The sequence below is a fragment of the Schistocerca cancellata genome, chromosome 1, assembly GCF_023864275.1.
Source record: "Schistocerca cancellata isolate TAMUIC-IGC-003103 chromosome 1, iqSchCanc2.1, whole genome shotgun sequence".
In the NCBI taxonomy this organism is placed as follows: domain Eukaryota; kingdom Metazoa; phylum Arthropoda; class Insecta; order Orthoptera; family Acrididae; genus Schistocerca; species Schistocerca cancellata.
The window spans coordinates 671,295,614-671,318,050 of NC_064626.1; the positions used below are offsets into that span (position 1 = coordinate 671,295,614).

The 22,437-nt window shown below is 41.0% G+C and overlaps 1 protein-coding gene across 1 annotated transcript in view; it reads right to left on the reverse strand.

The window, feature by feature from the left end:
• The window catches only part of LOC126183888 (uncharacterized), an 86,230-nt gene that overhangs the window by 50,389 nt on the left and 13,404 nt on the right, over positions 1 to 22,437 (reverse strand). Inside the window, exon 3 of the mRNA XM_049926206.1 lies at positions 18,286 to 18,514. Within this exon, the coding sequence (XP_049782163.1) occupies positions 18,286 to 18,514 (229 nt within the window). The remainder of the gene's footprint in view (positions 1 to 18,285; positions 18,515 to 22,437) is intronic.

Sequence of the window (22,437 nt, forward strand, 5' to 3'; positions counted from 1 at the left end):
TAGAGTTTAGCCAAAGCTACACAGTGGAAGCTCTACAACAGGCAAAAGTTGTCAACATACAGGGCAAGGGTGACCAGTGGCCTGACAGAGATCTACATCTACATCTACATCCATACTCCACAAGCCACCAGACGGTGTGTGGTGGAGGGTACTTTGAGTACCTCAATCGGTTCCCTCTTCTATTTCAGTCTTGTATTGTTCGTGGAAAGAAAGATTGTCAGTAGGCCTCTGTGTGGGCTCAAATCTCTCTGATTTTATCCTCATAGTCTCTTTGTGAGATATATGTAGGAGGGAACAATATACTGCTTGACTCCTCGGTGAAGGTATGTTCTCGAAACTTCAACAAAAGCCCGTACTGAGCTACTGAGCGCCTCTCTTGCAGAGTCTTCCACTGGAGTTTATCTATCATCTCTGTAACGCTTTCGCGATTACTAAATGATCCTATAATGAAGCGTGCTGCTCTCCATTGGATCTTCTCTATCTCTTCTATCAACCCTATCTGGTACGGATCCCACACCGCTGAGCAGTATTCAAGCAGTGGGTGAACAAGTGTACTGTAACCTACTTTCTTTGTTATCAGATTGCATTTCCTTAGGATTCTTCCAATGAATCTCAGTCTGGCATCTGCTTTACTGATGATTAATTTTATATGGTCATTCCATTTTAAATTACTCCTAACGTCTACTCCCAGATATTTATGGAATTAACTGCTTCCAGTTGCTGACCTGCTATATTGTAGCTAAATGATAAAAGGATCTTTCTTTATGTGTATTCACAGCACATTACACTTGTCTACATTGAGATTCAATTGCCATTCCCTGCACCATGAATCAATTCAATGCAAATCCTCCTGCATTTAAGTACAATTTTTCATTGTTACAACCTCTCGATGTACTACAGCATCATCCGCAGAAAGCCTCAGTGAACTTCCAATGTTATCCACAAGGTCATTTATGTATATTGTAAATAGCAATGATCCTACGACACTCCCCTGCGGCACACCTGAAATCACTCTTACTTTGGAAGACTTCTCTCCATTGAGAATGACATGATGCGTTCTGTTATCTGGGAATTCTTCAATTCAATCACACAATTGATCTGATAGTCCATATGCTCTTACTTTGTTCATTAAACGACCGTGGGGAACTGTATCAAACACCTTGCAGAAGTCAAGAAACACGGCATCTACCTGGGAACTCGTGTCTATGGCTTTCTGAGTCTCGTGGATGAATAGCGCGAGCTGGGTTTCACACGATCGTCTTTTTCAAAACCCATGCTAATTCCTACAGAGTAGATTTCTAGTCTCCAGAAAAGTCATTATACTCGAACATAATATGTGTTCCAAAATTCTACAACTGATTGACATTAGAGATATAGGTCTATAGCTCTGCACATCTGTTCGATGTCCCTTCTTGAAAATGGGGATGACCTGGGCCCTTTTCCAACATTGGGTGATATCTTCATCTTGTTATTTCTGTATTAGAAATGTAGCCAGGCATGAAGATGATGTCAACACTGTCGCAAAGTGGTACACAAGATGTTCAGCAAGTACCAATACATTGATACATCGGCCACCCTGAAGGTTGAGATCAGCAGCAGTTGTTGATCTGCAGCAGCCCAAAGACTAAGGAACTTGAACCACACTTGGGAGGAAGAGGCATCTGTTCCCAAGGAGGAGACATAGTGCTCTCAAAATCAGATTGAGAGCCACAGTGTGGAGTCCCTTAAAAATGAGGATGTTGCTTGAGACACTGAAAAGCCCTACGATGATTCTGGAAAGTTGTTGCAGGCCCCCTTGGAATTGGTTGGAGACACAGTGTGCCTGTAGAATGACGAATAATGCTTCTAATGGCACAAGTGATTGTGTCAGAGATTCCTCACACAATCTTGCTGATGCAATTAGTATGTTCTCTACCCATCTAAACTTCAGCATTCTTCTGTAGCACCGTATTTCAAAAGCCTCTATTCTCTTCTTGTCTACACTGTTTGTCATCTACATTTCATTTCCATGCATGACTACACTTCAGACAAATACCTTCAGGAAAGACTTTCTAACTGTTAATCAGTATTCAATGTTAACAAATTTCTCTTCTTCAAAAACACTTTTCTTTTCATTGCCAGACTATGTTTGACATCCTTTCTCCTTCAGCCATCACCAGTTATTTTGATACCCAAATAGCAGAACCTATCTACTACTTTCAGTATCTTGTTTCCTGATCTAACTCCCTCAGCAGTGGCTGATTTAAAGTGATTACATTCCATTACCCTTGCTTTGATTTTGCTTATGTTCGTTTCATGTCCTCCTTTCAAGATGCTGTAGAATCTGTTCAATTGCTCTTCCAAGGCCTTTGCTGTCTCTGACAGGATTAAGATGTCACTGGCAAACTTCAACTGTTTTATTTCTTCTGCTTCTCTCCCTCTCTCCCTCTCTCTCTCTCTCTCTCTCTCTCTCTCTCTCTCTCTCTCTCTCCATGTCTTGCTAGTTATGGACAACACTCCTTCCCATTCTCCAGACCTACAAGACCACCTCCTTGAAGAATTTCAGTTCCTCAAGACCCAATTTCTGCCTCCCAACACCACACTGTTACTCCAGCCTATGTATCAGCATATTATTTCTAACTTTTACAATGCCTATATTAAAGCTCTTCTTGAGCATTGCTTTGAGTTGACCGAAGCTACTTATCTCATTCCTGGAGAGTTTTGGAAAGAACACTTCAACATTGTTGCCTGCATCAAGGTGACCGAAAAAACATGGGAAGGGGTTACCAAGAGAACTCTCAATTCTGCTTGTTTGAAGCATTGGCTGGAGTGCATTGCCGAATGTGATACTGAGGCATTTCAGTCAGTACCTGTGGAGCCTGTAGTCAATGATATTGTGTTTTTGGTCAAAAACATGGGACTAGAAGTGGATAACAATGATATTGATGAGCCTGTGGAAGATCACAGCCAAGAAATGACACCGGAGAGCTTGTGGAGTTGCAGTGTGTTTCACAGCACGAAGTTGTGGAGAAGAGTTCTTCAAAAGAGGAGGAGGAGGAGGAGGAGGAGGAGGAGAAGGCAGTAACAGCAAAGCAGCAATCTTCTGGCGAAAAATGAGAAATGCTGAAAGTATGAGAATCGGTTGCATCGTACACTGAAAATCATCACTCCGATAAAGCAGTCGCTACGTGCACTACAAATTTATTTGACGATAATGCTGTATCGCATTTTCGCCAAGCGTTGTAGCTGCAGCAAAAACAAATTACTATAGATAGCTTCCTAGTCAAAAAGAAATAGCTATGTATCATGAATAATTAATACGTAATACTGTATGTATAATTTTCTTTGAATAAATGGCATGAATAAGATAAAACTTTTAGTATTTTTTCTGCATGGAATGCATCATCGTACTTAACATTAATTTATATGGGATAAACTGTTTTGTTTAATGAGTGTTTTACACTACGAGTAAGATTCTGGAAGGAATTATGCTCACTATGCGATGTTCCACTGTACCATAAATGTAGGTCTGCCTTTCCTTAATCTCTCCCCTAAGAGAAGTTTTAGGACCAGTATTGCCCTGTGCATTCCTACATTTCTTCGGAATCCAAACTGATCTTCTTTGAGGTCAGCTTCTGCCAGTTTTTCCATTCTTCTGTAAGAAATTTGTGTTGGTATTTTGCAACCATGACTTATTAAACTGATAGTTCTGTAATGTTCACACCCGTCAAGCACCTGCTTTCTCAGGAATTATTACACTGGAATTATTACATTCTTTGTGAAGTCTGAGGGTATGTTGTCTGTCTCACACATCTTGCGCACCAAACAGAAGAATTTTGTCATGGCTGCCTCTCCCAAGGCTATCAGTAGTTCTGACAGAATATTATCTACTCTCGTGCCTTGTTCTGACGTACATTTTTGTGGTTTGACAAATATTTTTCTCACTGTATTATATCTCCCATCACATCTTCATCTCCTTTCTCTTCCCTTTCTATAATATTGGCTTCAAGTTCATTTCCTTAGTATAGCCCTTCTGTATATACTCTCAACCTTCTAGATTTCCCCTCCTTGCTTAGTGCTGGTTTTCCATGTGAGCTCTTTATATTGGTTTTCCATATGAGCTCTTTATATTTATGCAGCTGCTTCTCCTTCTTTTTTTTTCGCAATGGTCTCTTTAATTTTCCTATAGGTGGTATATATTTTCCCCGAATTATAACCACATGCTTCCACAGACTTGCATTCCCGCTTAGCCATTTCACAATTTTTGTCAATCTCATTTTTTGACGTTTTTATTCCCTTTCACCTGCTTCATTTCTGTTTTTCTAATTTCATCAATTGAATTCAATATCTCCTGTGATACGCAGGAGTATCTACTAGGCCTTGTCTTTTTACCTGTTCAGTCCTCAGATGCCTTAAATATTTCATCTCTCAAAGCTATCCATTCGTCTTCTACCACATTTCTTCACCTGTTCTAGACATTTGTTGACTAATGCTGGATCTGAAATTCTCAATAACCTCTTCTTCTTTCAACTTTTCCAGTTCCTACCTCCTTAATTTACTACCTTTTTGCACTCTCTTTAGTTTTACTCTACAGTTCATAAACAATAAATTGCAGTCAGAGGCCACACCTGCTGCCGGAAATGTCTTACAATTTAAAATCTGGGTCCAAAATCTCTGTATACCCTTATATAATCAACCTGAAACCCCCTCATGTCTCCAGATCTCTTCCAGACATACAATCTTATTTCATGATTCTTAAACCAACTAGTGTTATCGATTATTAAATTTTGCTTTGTGGCAAAATTCTACCAGGTGGCTTCTTACTTTTCCTACTGTTGAACTCCAGTCCACCATCACTATTAGATTTTCATCTCCCTTAACTATCTGAATAATTTCTCTTATCTCATCATATATTTCTTCAATCTCTCTAACATCTGTGGAGCTAGATGGCATATAAACCTGTAATACTGTGGTGGGTATGGGCTCAGTGTCTTGAGTATGATGATGTTTTCATTATTCTGTTGATAGTATCTTGCCCATATTTCTATTTCGTTATTTATTATTAAACCTACTTCTGCATTACCCCTATTTGATTTTGTATTTATAACCATGTATTCACTTGGCCAAAATTCCTATTCCTCCTGCCACCAAATTTCACTAATTCCCACTATATCTAACTTCAAGCTATCCATTTCCCATTTTAATGATAATATTATGAGAAGGATAGATGGCTACCCACCATATATTGGAGATGTCGAGTCGCAGAGAGGAACAACAAAAAGACTACTAAACATGGAAGCTCTTGAGCAGAAAACCTTCTTTTGAAGTAGAGACCACAACCCCCCCCCCCTTTCCCACTCACACACACACAAAAAGGAGGTGGTCAAAGACGGTGGCCAGGTATGCATGAGTTGTGTTTGCATGAATAAGTGTGTGTGTGTGTGTGTGTGTGTGAATTGTTGTTGTAAATGACTGCGACTCTACATCTCCATTGCATGGCGAGTAGCAATCTACCCTTTTCATAATTTTACATTATTATGGAAAAGTAATATTGTCATTATTCCAGCCTGTTTCATTTAACTTTTTAAATTTTCTAACTTATCTGTGCAATTAAGGGAGCTAACATTTCACACACCAACACACAGAATGCCTGTTTTGTTTCTCCTGACGACAAAATAGCCTGCTAAGTAGTCTCTACCCGGATACCTACTTTACCTTCAGTATATTTTACCCAAGAGGATGCCATCATCATTTAACGATACAGTAGAGCTGCATGCCCTTGGGAGAAATTATGGCTGTAGTTTCCCCTTGCTTTCAGCCATTCGCAGTACCAGCACATCAAAGCCATAGCAGTACCAGCACACAAAAGCCAAATTGGCTAACGTTACAAGGTCACATCAGTAAACCATCCAGACAGTTGCCCCTGTAACCACTGAAAACGCTGCTGCCCTCTTCAGGAACCACATGTTGTCTGACCTCTCGACAATTATCCCCCCTCCCCTTTTCCTCAATAGTGGTTGCACCTATGAAACTGCTATCTTTATCACTGAGGCACACAAACCAACCCACCAAGGGCAAGGTTTGTGGTTCATAAGAAAGGTCACACTACAACTGTATAACTCTCGATTGGCTTCTACTGTGCTTCTCACATCTCAATCGTGTTGTCGGCCACGCATGTGAAGACATTGCCTCTGTTTCTAACAAACTGTTCATCAATGTGTGTATTAATGGGATCCCTTTGCAGTTTCAAGTGGATATGGGCACAGCAGCCTGGTTTCTCAATTCTGATACTTATTGACATCTTCATTCTCTCTCTGTTGTTGGTTACATGATGCCGTCTTGTCTATTACAAAAGCAGATTCCAATACTTGGCTGGTTTACAGAATGAACAGGGTAACAGCTTATAAGGCGATGATTTAGCAAGTGAGATTTCTGGTAGCGGACAGTGTGTTTACAAAAATTTGTTCTGTTTGGACACTTTCTGAGCATTTGGATTTATGGTCCCCAAGTCCATTCATTGAGATTCAGATCTTGTGTCTTATCAAGAGTTGAATGATTTGTGCGATTAATATTTTGTCCTTTTTCGTCAGGACTCAGCAAAGCTAGTGATTATATTGTGAATACCAGACATAAACAGTAATGAAATCCTAAACTCAGATTGGAATGTATACCGTAGAGACAGGCTGAACAGTGAAGGGGGAGGCGTGTTTATAGTGATAAGAAATGCAATAGTATCGAAGGAAATTGACGGAGATCCGAAATGTGAAATGATTTGGGTGAAGGTCACTGTTAAAGCAGGCTCAGACATGGTAATTGGATGTCTCTATAGGCCCCCTGGCTCAACAGCTGTTGTGGCTGAGCACCTGAAGGATAATTTGGAAAATATTTCGAGTAGATTTCCCCACCATGTTATAGTTCTGGGTGGAGATTTTAATTTGCCAGATATAGACTGGGAGACCCAAACGTTCATAATGGGTGGCAGGGACAAAGAATCCTGTGAAATTTTTTTAAGTGCTTTATCTGAAAACTACCTTGAGCAGTTAAACAGAGAACCGACTCGTGGGGATAACATATTAGACCTTCTGGTGACAAACAGACCCGAACTATTTGAAAAAGTTAACGCAGAACAGGGAATCAGTGATCATAAAGCGGTTACGGCATCGATGATTTCAGCCGTAAATAGGAATATTAAAAAGGGTAGGAAGATTTTTCTGTTTAGAAAAAGTGACAAAAAGCAGATTTCAGAGTACCTGTTGGCTCAACACAAAAGTTTTGTCTCAAGTACAGATAGTGTTGAGGATCAGTGGACAAAGTTCAAAACCGTCGTACATTATGCGTTAGATGAGTATGTGCCAAGCAAGATCGTAAGAGATGGAAAAGAGCCACAGTGGTACAACAACCGAGTTAGAAAACTGCTGCGGAAGCAAAGGGAACTTCACAGCAAATATAAACATAGCCAAAGCCTTGCAGACAAACAAAAATTACGCGAAGCGAAATGTAGTATGAGGAGGGCTATGCGAGAGGCGTTCAATGAATTCGAAAGTAAAGTTCTATGTACTGACTTGGCAGAAAATCCTAAGAAATTTTGGTCTTATGTCAAAGAGGTAGGTGGATCAAAACAAAATGTCCAGACACTCTGTGACCAAAATGGTACTGAAACAGAGGATGACAGAATAAAGGCCGAAATACTAGATGTCTTTTTCCAAGGTTGTTTCACAGAGGAAGATTGCACTGTAGTTCCTCCTCTAGATTGTCGCACAGATGACAAAATGGTAGATATCGAAATAGACGACAGAGGGATAGAGAAACAATTAAAATCGCTCAAAAGAGGAAAGGCCTCTGGACCTGATGGGATACCAGTTCAATTTTACACAGAGTACGCGAAGGAACTTGCCCCCCTTCTTGCAGCGGTGTACTGTAGGTCTCTAGAAGAGCGTAGCGTTCCAAAGGATTGGAAAAGGGCACAGGTCATCCCCGTTTTCAAGAAGGGACGTCGAACAGATGTGCAGAACTATAGACCTATATCTCTAATGTCGATCAGTTGCAGAATTTTGGAACACGTATTGTGTTCGAGTATAATGACTTTTCTGGAGACTAGAAATCTACTCTGTAGGAATCAGCATGGGTTTCGAAAAAGACGGTCATGTGAAACCCAGCTCGCGCTATTCGTCCACGAGACTCAGAGGGCCATAGACACGGGTTCACAGGTAGATGCCGTGTTTCTTGACTTCCGCAAGGCGTTCGATACAGTTCCCCACAGTCGTTTAATGAACAAAGTAAGAGCATATGGACTGTCAGACCAATTGTGTGATTGGATTGAGGAGTTCCTAGATAACAGGACGCAGCATGTTATTCTCAATGGAGAGAAGTCTTCCGAAGTAAGAGTGATTTCAGGTGTGCCGCAGGGGAGTGTCATAGGACCGTTGCTATTCACAATATACATAAATGACCTTGTGGATGACATCGGAAGTTCACTGAGGCTTTTTGCAGATGATGCTGTGGTGTACCGAGAGGTTGTAACAATGGAAAATTGTACTGAAATGCAGGAGGATCTGCAGCGAATTGACGCATGGTGCAGGGAATGGCAATTGAATCTCAATGTAGACAAGTGTAATGTGCTGCGAATATACAGAAAGATAGATCCTTTATCATTTAGCTACAAAATAGCAGGTCAGCAACTGGAAGCAGTTAATACCATAAATTATCTGGGAGTACGCATTAGGAGTGATTAAAATGGAATGATCATATAATGTTGATCGTCGGTAAAGCAGATGCCAGACTGAGATTCATTGGAAGAATCCTAAGGAAATGCAATCCGAAAACAAAGGAAGTAGGTTACAGTACGATTGTTCGCCCACTGCTTGAATACTGCTCAGCAGTGTGGGATCCGTACCAGATAAGGTTGATAGAAGAGATAGAGAAGATCCAACGGAGAGCAGCGCGCTTCGTTACAGGATCATTTAGTAATCGCGAAAGCGTTACGGAGATGATAGATAAACTCCAGTGGAAGACTCTGCAGGAGAGACGCTCAGTAGCTCGGTACGGGCTTTTATTGAAGTTTCGAGAACATACCTTCACCGAAGAGTCAAGCAGTATATTGCTCCCTCCTACGTATATCTCGCGAAGAGACCATGAGGATAAAATCAGAGAGATTAGAGCCCACACAGAGGCATACCGACAATCCTTCTTTCCACGAACAATATGAGACTGGAATAGAAGGGAGAACCGATAGAGGTACTGAAGGTACCCTCCGCCACACACCGTCAGGTGGCTTGCGGAGTATGGATGTAGATGTAGATGTAGATGTACCACTCTCAAACCTACAGCACAACCCCATTTTTCCATAGTTGGCCTGTATCGCTCGCACTTTGTTCTCAACTGAAGGAAGAATTACACAGATTGACAGCTTTAAGTGTCATGGAGCCCATCTCATACAATCAATGGGCAACACTGTTAGTCATTATCAAGAGGCCAAAGGAAAAAAAACCCTCTCTGTGGTGGCGGATAATTAACAGTCCATGGTCGATATATGCCCCATCCCTTGCCTGGATGAACTTATAATGAAACTGGCGGGTGAACAATATTTTCCGAAACTAGATCTGTCAAAAGGACATTTTCAGCTGCCACTTGATGAAGACTCACATTAGCTTCTTGTTGTTAATACATCGTATGCCCTCCACAGGTACAACCGACTGATTTTTGCCATGGCTATTTTCCAACACTATTTGGGGCAATTTATCCAATGTAGGCCTTGTTGTATCAATTACCTAATTGACACTGTTGTTATTGGTCCAATCATCGACAATCGTCTTCGCAACCTTCATCTTTCGTTTCAGTTCTTGTGTGATGGGGATCTCAAGTGTAATTTGGAAAAGTCATATGTCTTCCAACCCTCTATATTAAAGATGGGACATGTTATTTCTCATTAGAACATTCAGCAAACTGTCAGTCATATAGCAGCTACTGCAGCCCTTCTGCACCCTATGAATGTGAAGGAGTATCAAGCATTATTAGGCAAAGTCGTGTACTACCACAATTCCTTCTGCAGGCTGCTTCAGTTTCCTATCTTCTAAATCAACTCCTAAGAAATATGCAGCATTTGAGTGGATGCTTGCTTGTCATTATGCACTCAAGGCACTGAAAAATGGCTTGCGTTCCACCCCATGCTTGGACGCCTATCAGCCAAGGCTCCAGCATGTGGTTGCAACAGACGCACCACAGTTTGGTGTGGGGGCAGTGTTGTCTCAACATCAAGCTGATGGTTCAGAACAGCCCACTGTTTACCTATCAATCTTCAAACACAAAAAATCACAAGATCCAGTTTTAAATATTGGGAGGAACAAATGACCTGTTATCTGCCTCGTGCCTGCATGCACCATGCACCAGTCTGCCACAGGCAAGTGGCTGCCCCTCCCTTATTTCATGTAGCAGAATAGATTATGTAAATAAGCATTCTGCATTTATCACCCCACCACTTTCCCTTTAACACTTAATTCCAGCTTTATTGGTATTCACACACACACCATTTTTCTTGGTCTTTTTTTGTTTTCAAGTTTTGGAACATCATTTTTTTTTATCCCCCCCCCCCCCCCCCCCCCAGCAGGTGACATTCAAATGTCAAATCGGCAAAGTGTACAACACGGAAACAACAAATCTTACCTAAACTTGGTAATGCACAGAAACTGTTCCAAATATTGCTTCAAGAAAACAGTGTTATACTTTTTTGCCGTGATGATAAGCGAAACACCAAATCAAATGATGGATAAGATACATTTGAAATAACAGCTTACACAAAAATAAAGCCTTTTAGGAATTCAGGAAACCATATAACACTCTTACTCATCCACTCCAAAGATGTATACTGATTATAAAACATTGAATTCTGAAATTATCAAGTAGGAGAGAAGAAGGAGAGAGCTGTTGGATTAATGTGGTCATCTCAAGGGAAGTAAGTGTCCTGTTCGAAGGTAAATAAATGTTACAAATGGTGATTTTTGCAGTGGTCTGCACTCACACTGCTATTACTTCCTATGTGGTTTGGAGGGGAATCCATTCACTGATGACGTCTGTATGAACCAATGTACTGATCCCTCCAAATGCCCTCCTGCAACCATTATGATTCTGACAGAATGCATGGTAATCATGAAACATTGGGGAATGGTCATCAGTGAAGTGAATTTCTTGGAGGGTGATACAGACTGCAGAATAAGAGGAAATTAGTTCCATCATGTGACAGTAGCATTTATTACATCTGCTCTGGATCATCACGCTGAGGGACAAGAATTAGATCGCATAAGGGGATCAGGTACCTTCAAGGGTCACCTGAGTAGCCTTCTCCCAATTCTCCTTCTTTTCCTCTTTCGCAGCTCTGATCACAGAGATTCTTGCGAGGGCTTATCCGCCGTATGCGTGGGGATCGATGATGAGTGAGCAATCTTAGGACACAGACTATGGCTCTTTCAGCCTCTGGCTGGTGTCGGGCCTCCGATCTGTGGGTTTCTAGGGAGAAGAGTCCCAAGAGGAAGTCCTATCACTGGTAGACTCTGGAGGGAGAAGCTCCTTCTCTATGTGGGAACAGTTTCTGGAGGTGCTCTCACAGCAAACACGAAAGTGGAGGGGGTTGGTAGATCTGGTAGGATGACGTTCAGTACAACTGATGTGCAAAACCAGTTGTTCACAAGGACAGCCTTTGTGGAGTAATTGTCAGCCATTTGGGCATTTTAGGTCTGCCGTCCAGTGGGATGACATATTAGTAAAGCATAAACATCGGAAACTCCTCATGGGCAGTGGAACACAAGGTTTCAATTTACATAACCATAACTTCTTTGAGGAGGATGTTTTCTTTGAAGGCTAATATGAAACTGCCTGTATCTGTTTGGTTATCCTTGCGACATTTTTTTAAGTGCTGGACAAAAGTAAACCTTGCTATTCAGCATTAGCTCGTACCTTCTTGTCTGTTTGCAGTGGAAGATAACTCCTTATATCATATTCAAAATTTTATACAAGGCAATAGTCACTAGTATGTCACCCAGCCATTCACATGCCTGAAGAGCTTGAGACTGTGCAGAAAGGGAGGCTTTAATTAATAGCGATCAATTGCTCATTTTTTATGCGTGTTGAAAAAAAAGAAAAGAAAAAAAGGTTTTTGTCACTGTAAAAGTATCTCCATTTGTTCTAGTACACAGCAGGTACTGAATAATTGTTTTGGTCTCAGTCTCAGTCTCCGGGCTTGTCCCTCTTCCAATGGGGTATCAGGGTACAGAAAGCAGGAGAATTGTAACTGTTGAGACTGAAATACATAAATCTGTCTCTTGAGATGGCTGAATCAGATTGGTCATTGTGTTGGTTCAATCTGATATGTATTACGTACAAAACATCTACTCTAATGGCACCTATTCTGATGAAGGGCTGCAGTAAAGGTCATCTGGCACGACAGCCATTGCCAGGTTTCCTAACACCCCAGTAAGTTGGGCTTCTACTCCTTCACATACTTGGGGAGCTAGCAGCTCAGGCATTGGAAGTGTTATACCAGTCCTGTCAGGGGGCTTTAACGAAATGCTGCATGACCCCAACATATTGGATTGTCAATCACATTAGCTTTTAAGAGCATGTAAGAGTCTATGTAGTTATTGTGCACAGAGAGTCATCAACAGTCCAGGCAGTAGGTGCTACTTACGGTGTTTTTCAACAGTTGGTTCATATTACAGAAAAAATTGGAAAATGAAGGTCAAACCCAGCAGGGGATCAAAATTACTCCAGCCAAAAAGCGCTCCAAGGAAAATGAATGAAGATACTGACAAAAGATAAGAAATAGCCAGGTCAACATCAAAGGCTATCACCACGATAAAGGGAAAAAGAAGATAGTTGGGGATGGAAGGTCGAGCACAAGAAAGGAAGTAGGTGCTGCAATAGCTTCAGACACCATGCTCACAACAGACACACACTCACGAAAGAGTCATGAGGGCCTTGAGGGGAACTAGGAGGGTATTACATAGCACGTATTACTAACAAGAACATTAATAATGAAAATAATCAATTATTGTCAATATAATGTAAATGGATAGGTAAAAAATCTATTTCATCATGTGGCGGCAGGAAAACACACACACAAAGAAGGGTTTAACTTTTACAAGCTTTCGGAGCCAGTGGATCCTTCTTCTGGCAGAAGAGTTGAAAGGGAAGGAAGAGGGATGAAGGATAAGGAATGGGGAGGTTTAGAGAAAAGGGTACAGCTCCGAAAAGTCGCTCAGATCCCCGGTAAGGGGAGACTTACCGGACGGGATGAGAAGCAAAGACTGATTATTGGGCACTGCACCAGACAGGTTTGGGAAATTTGAAAGCTTAAAGGTGGAAGATAGAGTAATATGCAAGACAGAGGTTACCATTAAAACATTGTGCACAAGTTAATAGGAGTGAAAAAGCTAAGTGCACTGTATGAAACAGAGGTGGGAGGGAGGACGGTGAAAAATAGAAAAATGTCCCACCTGTGGAGTTCAGAGAAACTGGTGTCTGGGGGATTGGTTGGTTGATTTGGGGGAGAGGACCAAACAGTGAGGTCATTGGTCCCATCAGATTAGGGAAGGATGGGGGAGGAAGTTGGCCATGCCCTTTCAAAGGAACTATCCCAGCATTTGCATGAAGCAATTTAGGGAAACCATGGAAAACCTAAATCAAGATGGCTGGACACAGGTTTAAACTGTCGTCCTCCCAAATGCGAGTCACATGTGCTAACCACTGCGCCACCTCCCTTGTTGTGTCTGGGGGAAGACTCCAGATGGCATGTGTAGCGAAAAAGGCACCAAGGTCATGACTGTCACATTTTAGAGGCTGCTCTGCAGTAGGGTATTGCGTGTTGCCTGTATACACCCTCTACCTATGCCCATTCATCCTGTCTGATAACTGGGTGGTAGGCATGCCGATGTATAGGACCGAACAGTTTTTACATAACAGCTGATATATGGCATGTGTTGTTTCACAGGCAGCTCTCCCTTTGATAGCATTTGTTTTGCCCATTACATGGGTGAAATAGGTGGTGGTAGGAGGCTGCATAGAGCAAGTCTTGCAGCGGGGATAGTCACGGAGTAGGAGCCATAGGGTAGGGAGATGGGTGCAGAAGGAGCATAGAGTCTGACAAGCATATTAGGGAGATTGGGAGGGTGACGAAAAGCTATTCCAGGTGTGGTGTGCAAAATCTCAGACAGAATGGATCTCATTTCATGGCCTTGTCGAAGTAGCTGGCCAGGATAACACTGTGTGACAAGTGGTGTACTCCGAAGTTGTTTTTTGGAGGGATCAGCAGTGCCAGGTTTGGATGTGAGACCCGGGACATCTGCTTCTGAACTAGGCTGTTGGGACAGTTACAGCCAGTGAAGGCTGAGGTGAGAGTGATGGTGTATTGTTGTAAAGAGTCTGCATCTGAACACACACATTCGCCTCAAATGCAAAGATTGTATGGATGGGAACATTTGACATGGAAAGGATGGCAACTTTCAAAATGTAAGTACTGTTGTTAGTTAGTAGGTTTAGGTTTAATGTGGACGGAAGGGTGTAGCTGGCCTTTGGTAAGGATCAGATCAACTTCAAGAAAATTGGCATGGCATTTGGACAAGGCCAATGTGAAATTTAATTGGGAGAAGGTATTTAGAGATTTGAGGAATTTTTAAAAGGCTACCCTCATTATGAGTCCCTATAGCAAAGATGCCATCAATATATCCAAACCAAACCGGGGGCTGAAGGCTTATGGATCCCAGAAAAGCCCCCTCCAAGCGACCCCTGAAATGGTTGGCATAGTAAGGAGATGTCCTGGTTCCCATGGCTGTACCCCTGATCTGTTTGTATGTCTTCCCCTCAAATGTGAAGCAATTGTTGGTAAGTATAAAGTTGATTAAGGTGAGCAAGGAGGATGTCATAGGTCTGGAATCAGTTGGGTGTTGACTGAGGAAATGTTAAGCAGCAGGTGCGGGGGATGTTGGTATAGAGAGAGATGGCATCAATGGTGACAAGCAAGGTGTGTGGTGGGAATGGCACAGGCACGGATTTCAGGTGATCTAGGAAATGGTTTGTATCTATAATATAGGAAGGAAGTCTTTGTGCTACAGGTTGCAGGTGTTGGTCATCTAAGGTAAGTATACTTTCAGTGGGTGCTTTGAAGCCTTCCTCCCAAAAGTGCACCTATTGTCAGGCTAGTCCCTATGCACAATGCCAGACAGCACTGTTCTCTCCCCCCCCCCCCCCACCATTCCCACCAGCCTGTACCATGCTAACCCTTCCCCACCCCTTACAGATTGCTGCTTCCAGTTCAGCTGCCAGAGAAGTTTAGTAGTAGTTTATCCTGTAGTGAAGTAGAAGTGGATAGTTCCTGTGAATTATTATGGGTGGAGGTTACACTCAACAACCGAGCTAGGTTAATAATTGGCTCCTTTTACCGACCCCCCGACTCAGCAGCATTAGTGGCAGAACAACTGAGAGAAAATTTGGAATACATTTCACATAACTTTTCTCGGCATGTTATGGTCTTAGGTGGAGATTTCAATTTACCAGATATAGACTGGGACACTCAGATGTTTAGGACGGGTGGTAGGGACAGAGCATCGAGTGACATTATACTGAGTGCACTATCCGAAAATTACCTCGAGCAATTAAACAGAGAACCGACTCGTGGAGATAACATCTTGGACCTACTGATAACAAACAGACCCGAACTTTTCGACTCTGTAAGAGCAGAACAGGGAATCAGTGATCATAAGGCCATTGCAGCATCCCTGAATATGGAAGTTAATAGGAATATAAAAAAAGGGAGGAAGGTTTATCTGTTTAGCAAGAGTAATAGAAGGCAGATTTCAGACTACCTAACAGATCAAAACGAAAATTTCTGTTCAGACACTGACAATGTTGAGTGTTTATGGAAAAAGTTCAAGGCAATCGTAAAATGCGTTTTAGACAGGTATGTGCCGAGCAAAACTGTGAGGGACGGGAAAAACCCACCGTGGTACAACAACAAAGTTAGGAAACTACTGCGAAAGCAAAGAGAGCTTCACTCCAAGTTTAAACGCAGCCAAAACCTCTCAGACAAACAGAAGCTAAACGATGTCAAAGTTAGCGTAAGGAGGGCTATGCGTGAAGCGTTCAGTGAATTCGAAAGTAAAATACTAGGTACGGACTTGACAGAAAATCCTAGGAAGTTTTGGTCTTACGTTAAATCAGTAAGTGGCTCGAAACATCATGTCCAGACACTCCGGGATGATGATGGCATTGAAACAGAGGATGACAAGCGTAAAGCTGAAATACTAAACACCTTTTTCCAAAGCTGTTTCACAGAGGAAGACCGCACTGCAGTTCCTTCTCTAAATCCTCGCACCAACGAAAAAATGGCTGACATTGAAATAAGTGTCCAAGGAATAGAAAAGCAACTGGAATCACTCAACAGAGGAAAGTCCACTGGACCTGACGGGATACCAATTCGATTCTACACAGAGTACGCGAAAGAACTTGCCCCCCTTCTAACAGCCGTGTACCGCAAGTCTCTAGAGGAACGGAAGGTTCCAAATGATTGGAAAAGAGCACAGGTAGTCCCAGTCTTCAAGAAGGGTCGTCGAGCAGATGCGCAAAACTATAGACCTATCTCTCTGACGTCGATCTGTTGTAGAATTTTAGAACATGTCTTTTGCTCGAGTATCATGTCGTTTTTGGAAACTCAGAATCTACTATGTAGGAATCAACATGGATTCCGGAAACAGCGATCGTGTGAAACCCAACTCGCTTTATTTGTTCATGAGACCCAGAAAATATTAGATACAGGCTCCCAGGTAGATGCCATTTTCCTTGACTTCCGGAAGGCGTTCGATACAGTTCCGCACTGTCGCCTGATAAACAAAGTAAGAGCCTACGGAATATCAGACCAGCTGTGTGGCTGGATTGAAGAGTTTTTAGCAAACAGAACACAGCATGTTGTTCTCAATGGAGAGACATCTACAGACGTTAAAGTAACCTCTGGCGTGCCACAGGGGAGTGTTATGGGACCATTGCTTTTCACAATATATATAAATGACCTAGTAGATAGTGTCGGAAGTTCCATGCGGCTTTTCGCGGATGATGCTGTAGTATACAGAGAAGTTGCAGCATTAGAAAATTGTAGCGAAATGCAGGAAGATCTGCAGCGGATAGGCACTTGGTGCAGGGAGTGGCAACTGACCCTTAACATAGACAAATGTAATGTATTGCGATTACATAGAAAGAAGGATCCTTTATTGTATGATTATATGATAGCGGAACAAACACTGGTAGCAGTTACTTCTGTAAAATATCTGGGAGTATGCGTGCGGAACGATTTGAAGTGGAATGATCATATAAAATTAATTGTTGGTAAGGCGGGTACCAGGTTGAGATTCATTGGGAGAGTCCTTAGAAAATGTAGTCCATCAACAAAGGAGGTGGCTTACAAAACACTCGTTCGACCTATACTTGAGTATTGCTCATCAGTGTGGGATCCGTACCAGATCGGGTTGACGGAGGAGATAGAGAAGATCCAAAGAAGAGCGGCGCGTTTCGTCACAGGGTTATTTGGTAACCGTGATAGCGTTACGGAGATGTTTAACAAACTCAAGTGGCAGACTCTGCAAGAGAGGCGCTCTGCATCGCGGTGTAGCTTGCTCGCCAGGTTTCGAGAGGATGCGTTTCTGGATGAGGTATCGAATATATTGCTTCCCCCTACTTATACCTCCCGAGGAGATCACGAATGTAAAATTAGAGAGATTAGAGGGCGCACAGAGGCTTTCAGACAGTCGTTCTTCCCGCGAACCATACGCGACTGGAACAGGAAAGGGAGATAATGACAGTGGCACGTAAAGTGCCCTCCGCCACACACCGTTGGGTGGCTTGCGGAGTATAAATGTAGATGTAGATGTAGATGGTGCTTGAGGTGTGCTTGCTTGTGTGGATGAATGTGTGTATATTTCCTTTTCTGAAAAAAGTTATGACTGAAAGCTAATGTGTGCATTTTCGTTGTGCCTATCCATGACTTAATGGGTCATCTTTATGGTAAGAAGCAATTTATCTTTCCCTTATTTTGTTGATATTCCAACTTGGAGTTTCCATTGTTTGATTCGACAATCAAATAATATTAGGCAACTGGTTTTTGAGACCTAAAATACAATAAACTGACTTTATTACATCATTAGTTTTATGTTAGAGGACTAGATCATGACTAGCAGTTAATACGAGAAGTTAGATATATCTATTTAATGGAATCGTATATGAACTGTAACAGGATAAATGTTATAACCTTATGTAAATTCAAAAGTAACAAACCCTTCTTTGCCAATGCTGTTGTGCTGAGTGCTTGTGACAACTGATGCTCCATGTGTTCAACTTCAAGCTGCATAGCCTCTCGCTGCTCCACACTGCGCTTTGCTCTTTTAGAGCCAAAAGTTCTACTTAACTTTGTATAAGCTTGGAGATTCTGCATTTCTTTCGCAGCTGGTTTCTCTGAATGGACTATCGGCGAAAGGTTTACACTCTCCACTTCCACGAGGCGAACCTACAAGTTCAATTTATAGTCAGATATTGAAGCAATGAAAGTATATATAGTGAAACTGCCACAAGTTGAACAATTTAACACAAACAGAATTAGTTAGACACAAAACAAAGTTCAATAAAAGATTTCTTGAAAGTCAGTTAAACAGCATAGGAAGTTCAAACAAATAAATAATATCATAAATTAGTTTATTAACTCATTTATACCATGAAAAGCTCTGACGTGATGATTTTTTATATTCCACTTAAGTTGTAATACCATGGCTAAAAGTGGTCTTCTAGACCTTACACAATGAAATACATGGAAATGTTTCATATACTCTCCAAAAACTTAGAGAAAATAAATAATTACTGTACTCTTATGGCAATACTAGCATTTATCTCTGGAATAAAAAGTGGAATTATTACAGTTATCAAACTTCTTCTCATATACTTTAGCTTCCATAAAACAGATGCATTTATTTCATGAAATTTACTCACAAAATACTCAGTTTATGCAGAAAGTTCACTACAGTTCCAGTTGTCAGATTAAAAGAGGAAGGAGAATGTACGTACTATAAGAAAGTTAGTAACTAAGCAGTCCCTGACAGTTTAAGGTGCATGGTTTCAAATTCTTACACCTGTGCAGTTCAAGTAAATTATATTACTACAAATAGCTGTGGGATTTACACAAGACGGAGACATCAAAGATATTGAATCCATTTCATGTGAGGTACTTCACAAGAACAAAGACTCATTTGACTGTCAGAGATGCTGTCACAAAGTTTCACATCTGAGTACACACCACTGTTGAGTGAGAGAGACATCTTGCAGAACAAGCTGCAAAGGAGAATATAGCGTGATGGGGAAGGAAGAGGACATTTCGTTGTCTTTTCTCTATGGAAAGGTATATAAGACCCGCACACATACACTTTCTAAGATACCCAAGGAATATTTTTACTTACATGCAGCATGCTACTAAATTTAGCTCTTTAAATATATACCTAATACAGAAACGTATTTATGTATGTGTGTGAGAATGTTCCACATGTCCTCCTAAACAGCTGGACCAATGGTACACATATCCCTTACTGTCAGGCAATAATTGCTGTGAGGTAAGAACCATCTACCTACCACAATTCAGGAGATACAACATCATACACAATAAGATGTGTGAAAAACTTCTGCATCATGTGTGACCTCTAAATTTATTACTTCTGTGCAACATATGCCATTAAATGTACTTAAAAAATTGTATCACGGTACAACATACAGTTCATGAGGTATTACGTACACTGAGATACGCAAAAAAATGCCGCATGATGCACAAAATTTTAATAAATTTATTCTTTAATATTAAAGCACCCCTACAGCTGAGTCAATAAATAGAAATCCCTGACACCTAGTGGCACTTTGGACAGCTTTCAACTGTGAAGTGCAAGCTGCTGTAGATGAAAGTTAAGATCGGTTCTCTTTGTGATTAATGTAAAATAGTCATGCCTTGCCAGATGCCCTTGAACTTTATACAGAAACACTTACTACTTCACAGACCGCTTTCCAACTTTATTTAACTACCTCAGTCAGTGTATTTTGCATGTTTTCTTTCCAGACAAGTTTACACTATGAAGTAAAAAGCACGCATCCTTAAGATTTTGCCAAAAAGTCTGTTATTAGAATATATACCGTGTTTACTCGAATCTAAGCCGCACTCGAATCTAAGCCGCACCTGAAAAATGAGACTCGAAATAAAGGAAAAAAAAAATTTCCCGAATCTAAGCCGTACCTGAAATTTGAGACTCGAAATTCAAGGGGGAGAGAAAAGTTTTAGGTCGCACCTCCAAATCGAAACAAAGTTGGTCCATTGTAATATGAGACACAATTTAGGTCGAATGAATGACGATACAGCTACAGTAATTTGGTTCGAGTCATAAGCTTAGCAGTTAAGCTTTACCAGGTAGCTATTGCTATGCGTCAGGCGCTCCGTCCGTATTTATACGGGTACCCTTCCTTTTTCACGTGATTCGTCTGGTTTGAATAGTTTGCTTATTTTGCTTTGATCTGATAAGTGCCGTTTTCTTTGTTATAGGTGTTTACGTCGCTCTAAGCTGAAAATGCATTACTGTACAGTGTCATGCATTGTTTGTCGCATTCTGACAGTGCGTGTTTACGGCCTGTTGCCGCTCGCGGCATGGCTTGCTTTTGTGCGCGCTACCGCCGCTTACAATTAAAAAAAAAGAGAGGAAAAGTCTCATTAGCGAAACAATGGCAAGAGACTGCTATTTGTTGTTACTTACACTGCTGCTTTCTTTGATAATGACCAACAAGAACCAAATAATAGACTGCGTATGATAGAACATGTTCTGAACGAGAGTTAGGCGAAAATTTTTCTCCGTTTGAAAATCTTTGCGCCCGCTTCTTTAGTACATCAAATTCTGCACAGAAATTAGTCATCTTAGATTTAAAAATTTAGTCAGTTGCCGTGCTTCATTTCTGACTGTATCACTATTAGGCATAAGAATAATACGAATATAAACCTGACACAATACGTATATTCTTCCGCGTTTGCTATTGTCTCACTCTAATTTCGTAGTTTATTAGGCAGACAGGATTTAAATGAGATAGCAGCAAACACGAAAGAATACATGCCAAAATGTTTATATTCGTATTATTCTTATGGTGAAGAGAATACTGTATGTGATCCACATTTCATCAGTTTCCTATTAGCAGCCATCTCTTCTCACAGGTAGGAAAAAATTCAGAACGTAGAGTTGGCCATATTGACAAACATCCCAAACAGTCTTGCCAGTCGGATTTTTGTAGTACATTGAAATTCTGCTACATTCAAAGATGAACAATACGGAATTTGTATTTACTTCGTTGGATAATGTATGAAAATACAGTGGTCGAAACTCGGGTTGGAGAAAAAAACTCGTCTTCCACCTTTTTTTTTTAAATTTATTTACTGACGCAGGGGTTTTGGTGCCAGTATTTATCTTTGTGCCTACAAAGCATGTCTGTGTAGCGCTACATATATTCGACGGCAGAAGTTAGTTGTGGCGGCACCTACCAACGTTTTTCAGAACTCCCACTTGCTTTGCACTCGATTCTAAGCCGCAGGAGGTTTTTTGGATTACAAAAACCGGAAAAAAGTGCGGCTTAGATTCGAGTAAATACGGTACAGTATTTCTTTCTTGTATAGGAACTACTGTGCATTACCTACTACATTCTGAATGGCTGTAACTTTAGAATGTACCTGTCTGTATACTGTAACATTAGAATGTACCTGTGTATATACCTTCAATGTGTAGCCCTATAAACCAGCATTCCACTTCCACACTTCAGAATTCTTTGTCAAATATGTTTAGTAACCTCTTATTATTATTATTATTATTTTGCACCAGTTAAATATTTATTTAAGTAGTGTGTCTTATTGAAGACAATAAGTGTGTATCTTTCTTTGATCTTGAACTCTGTGTCATGCCCCATAAAAAAAGTACAACACAATCTATGCTGCTATGGTCAGTTCATATACACAATGGATTCTTAGGTTGAATCAGCAGTCAAAGATAAAATCTTTGAATTGAGCACAGATTTGAGTACCAAACTTCTTGGTTACTAATCTAAAAAGCCAGTGCTATGCACAATTAAACACTAGGCCAGAACTGTCTCTCTGAAGTACAAATTTATGAATGTAAGTATTATTAAAAGTATTACATTCTTCCATGAAAGAGTAATCAACAGTTTAATTACTCTTTCTTGGAAGAATGTACACCTCTGCTTCCAATGTTAGGCAATGCCAGGAAATTTTTACTGACAAACTGGACCATTCACAGAATACATTTTGTGTATATAACTCTAATTTGTCTAAAAATAAAGATGATGAGACTTACCAAACAAAAGCGCTGGCAGGTCGATAGACACACAAACAAACACAAACATACACACAAA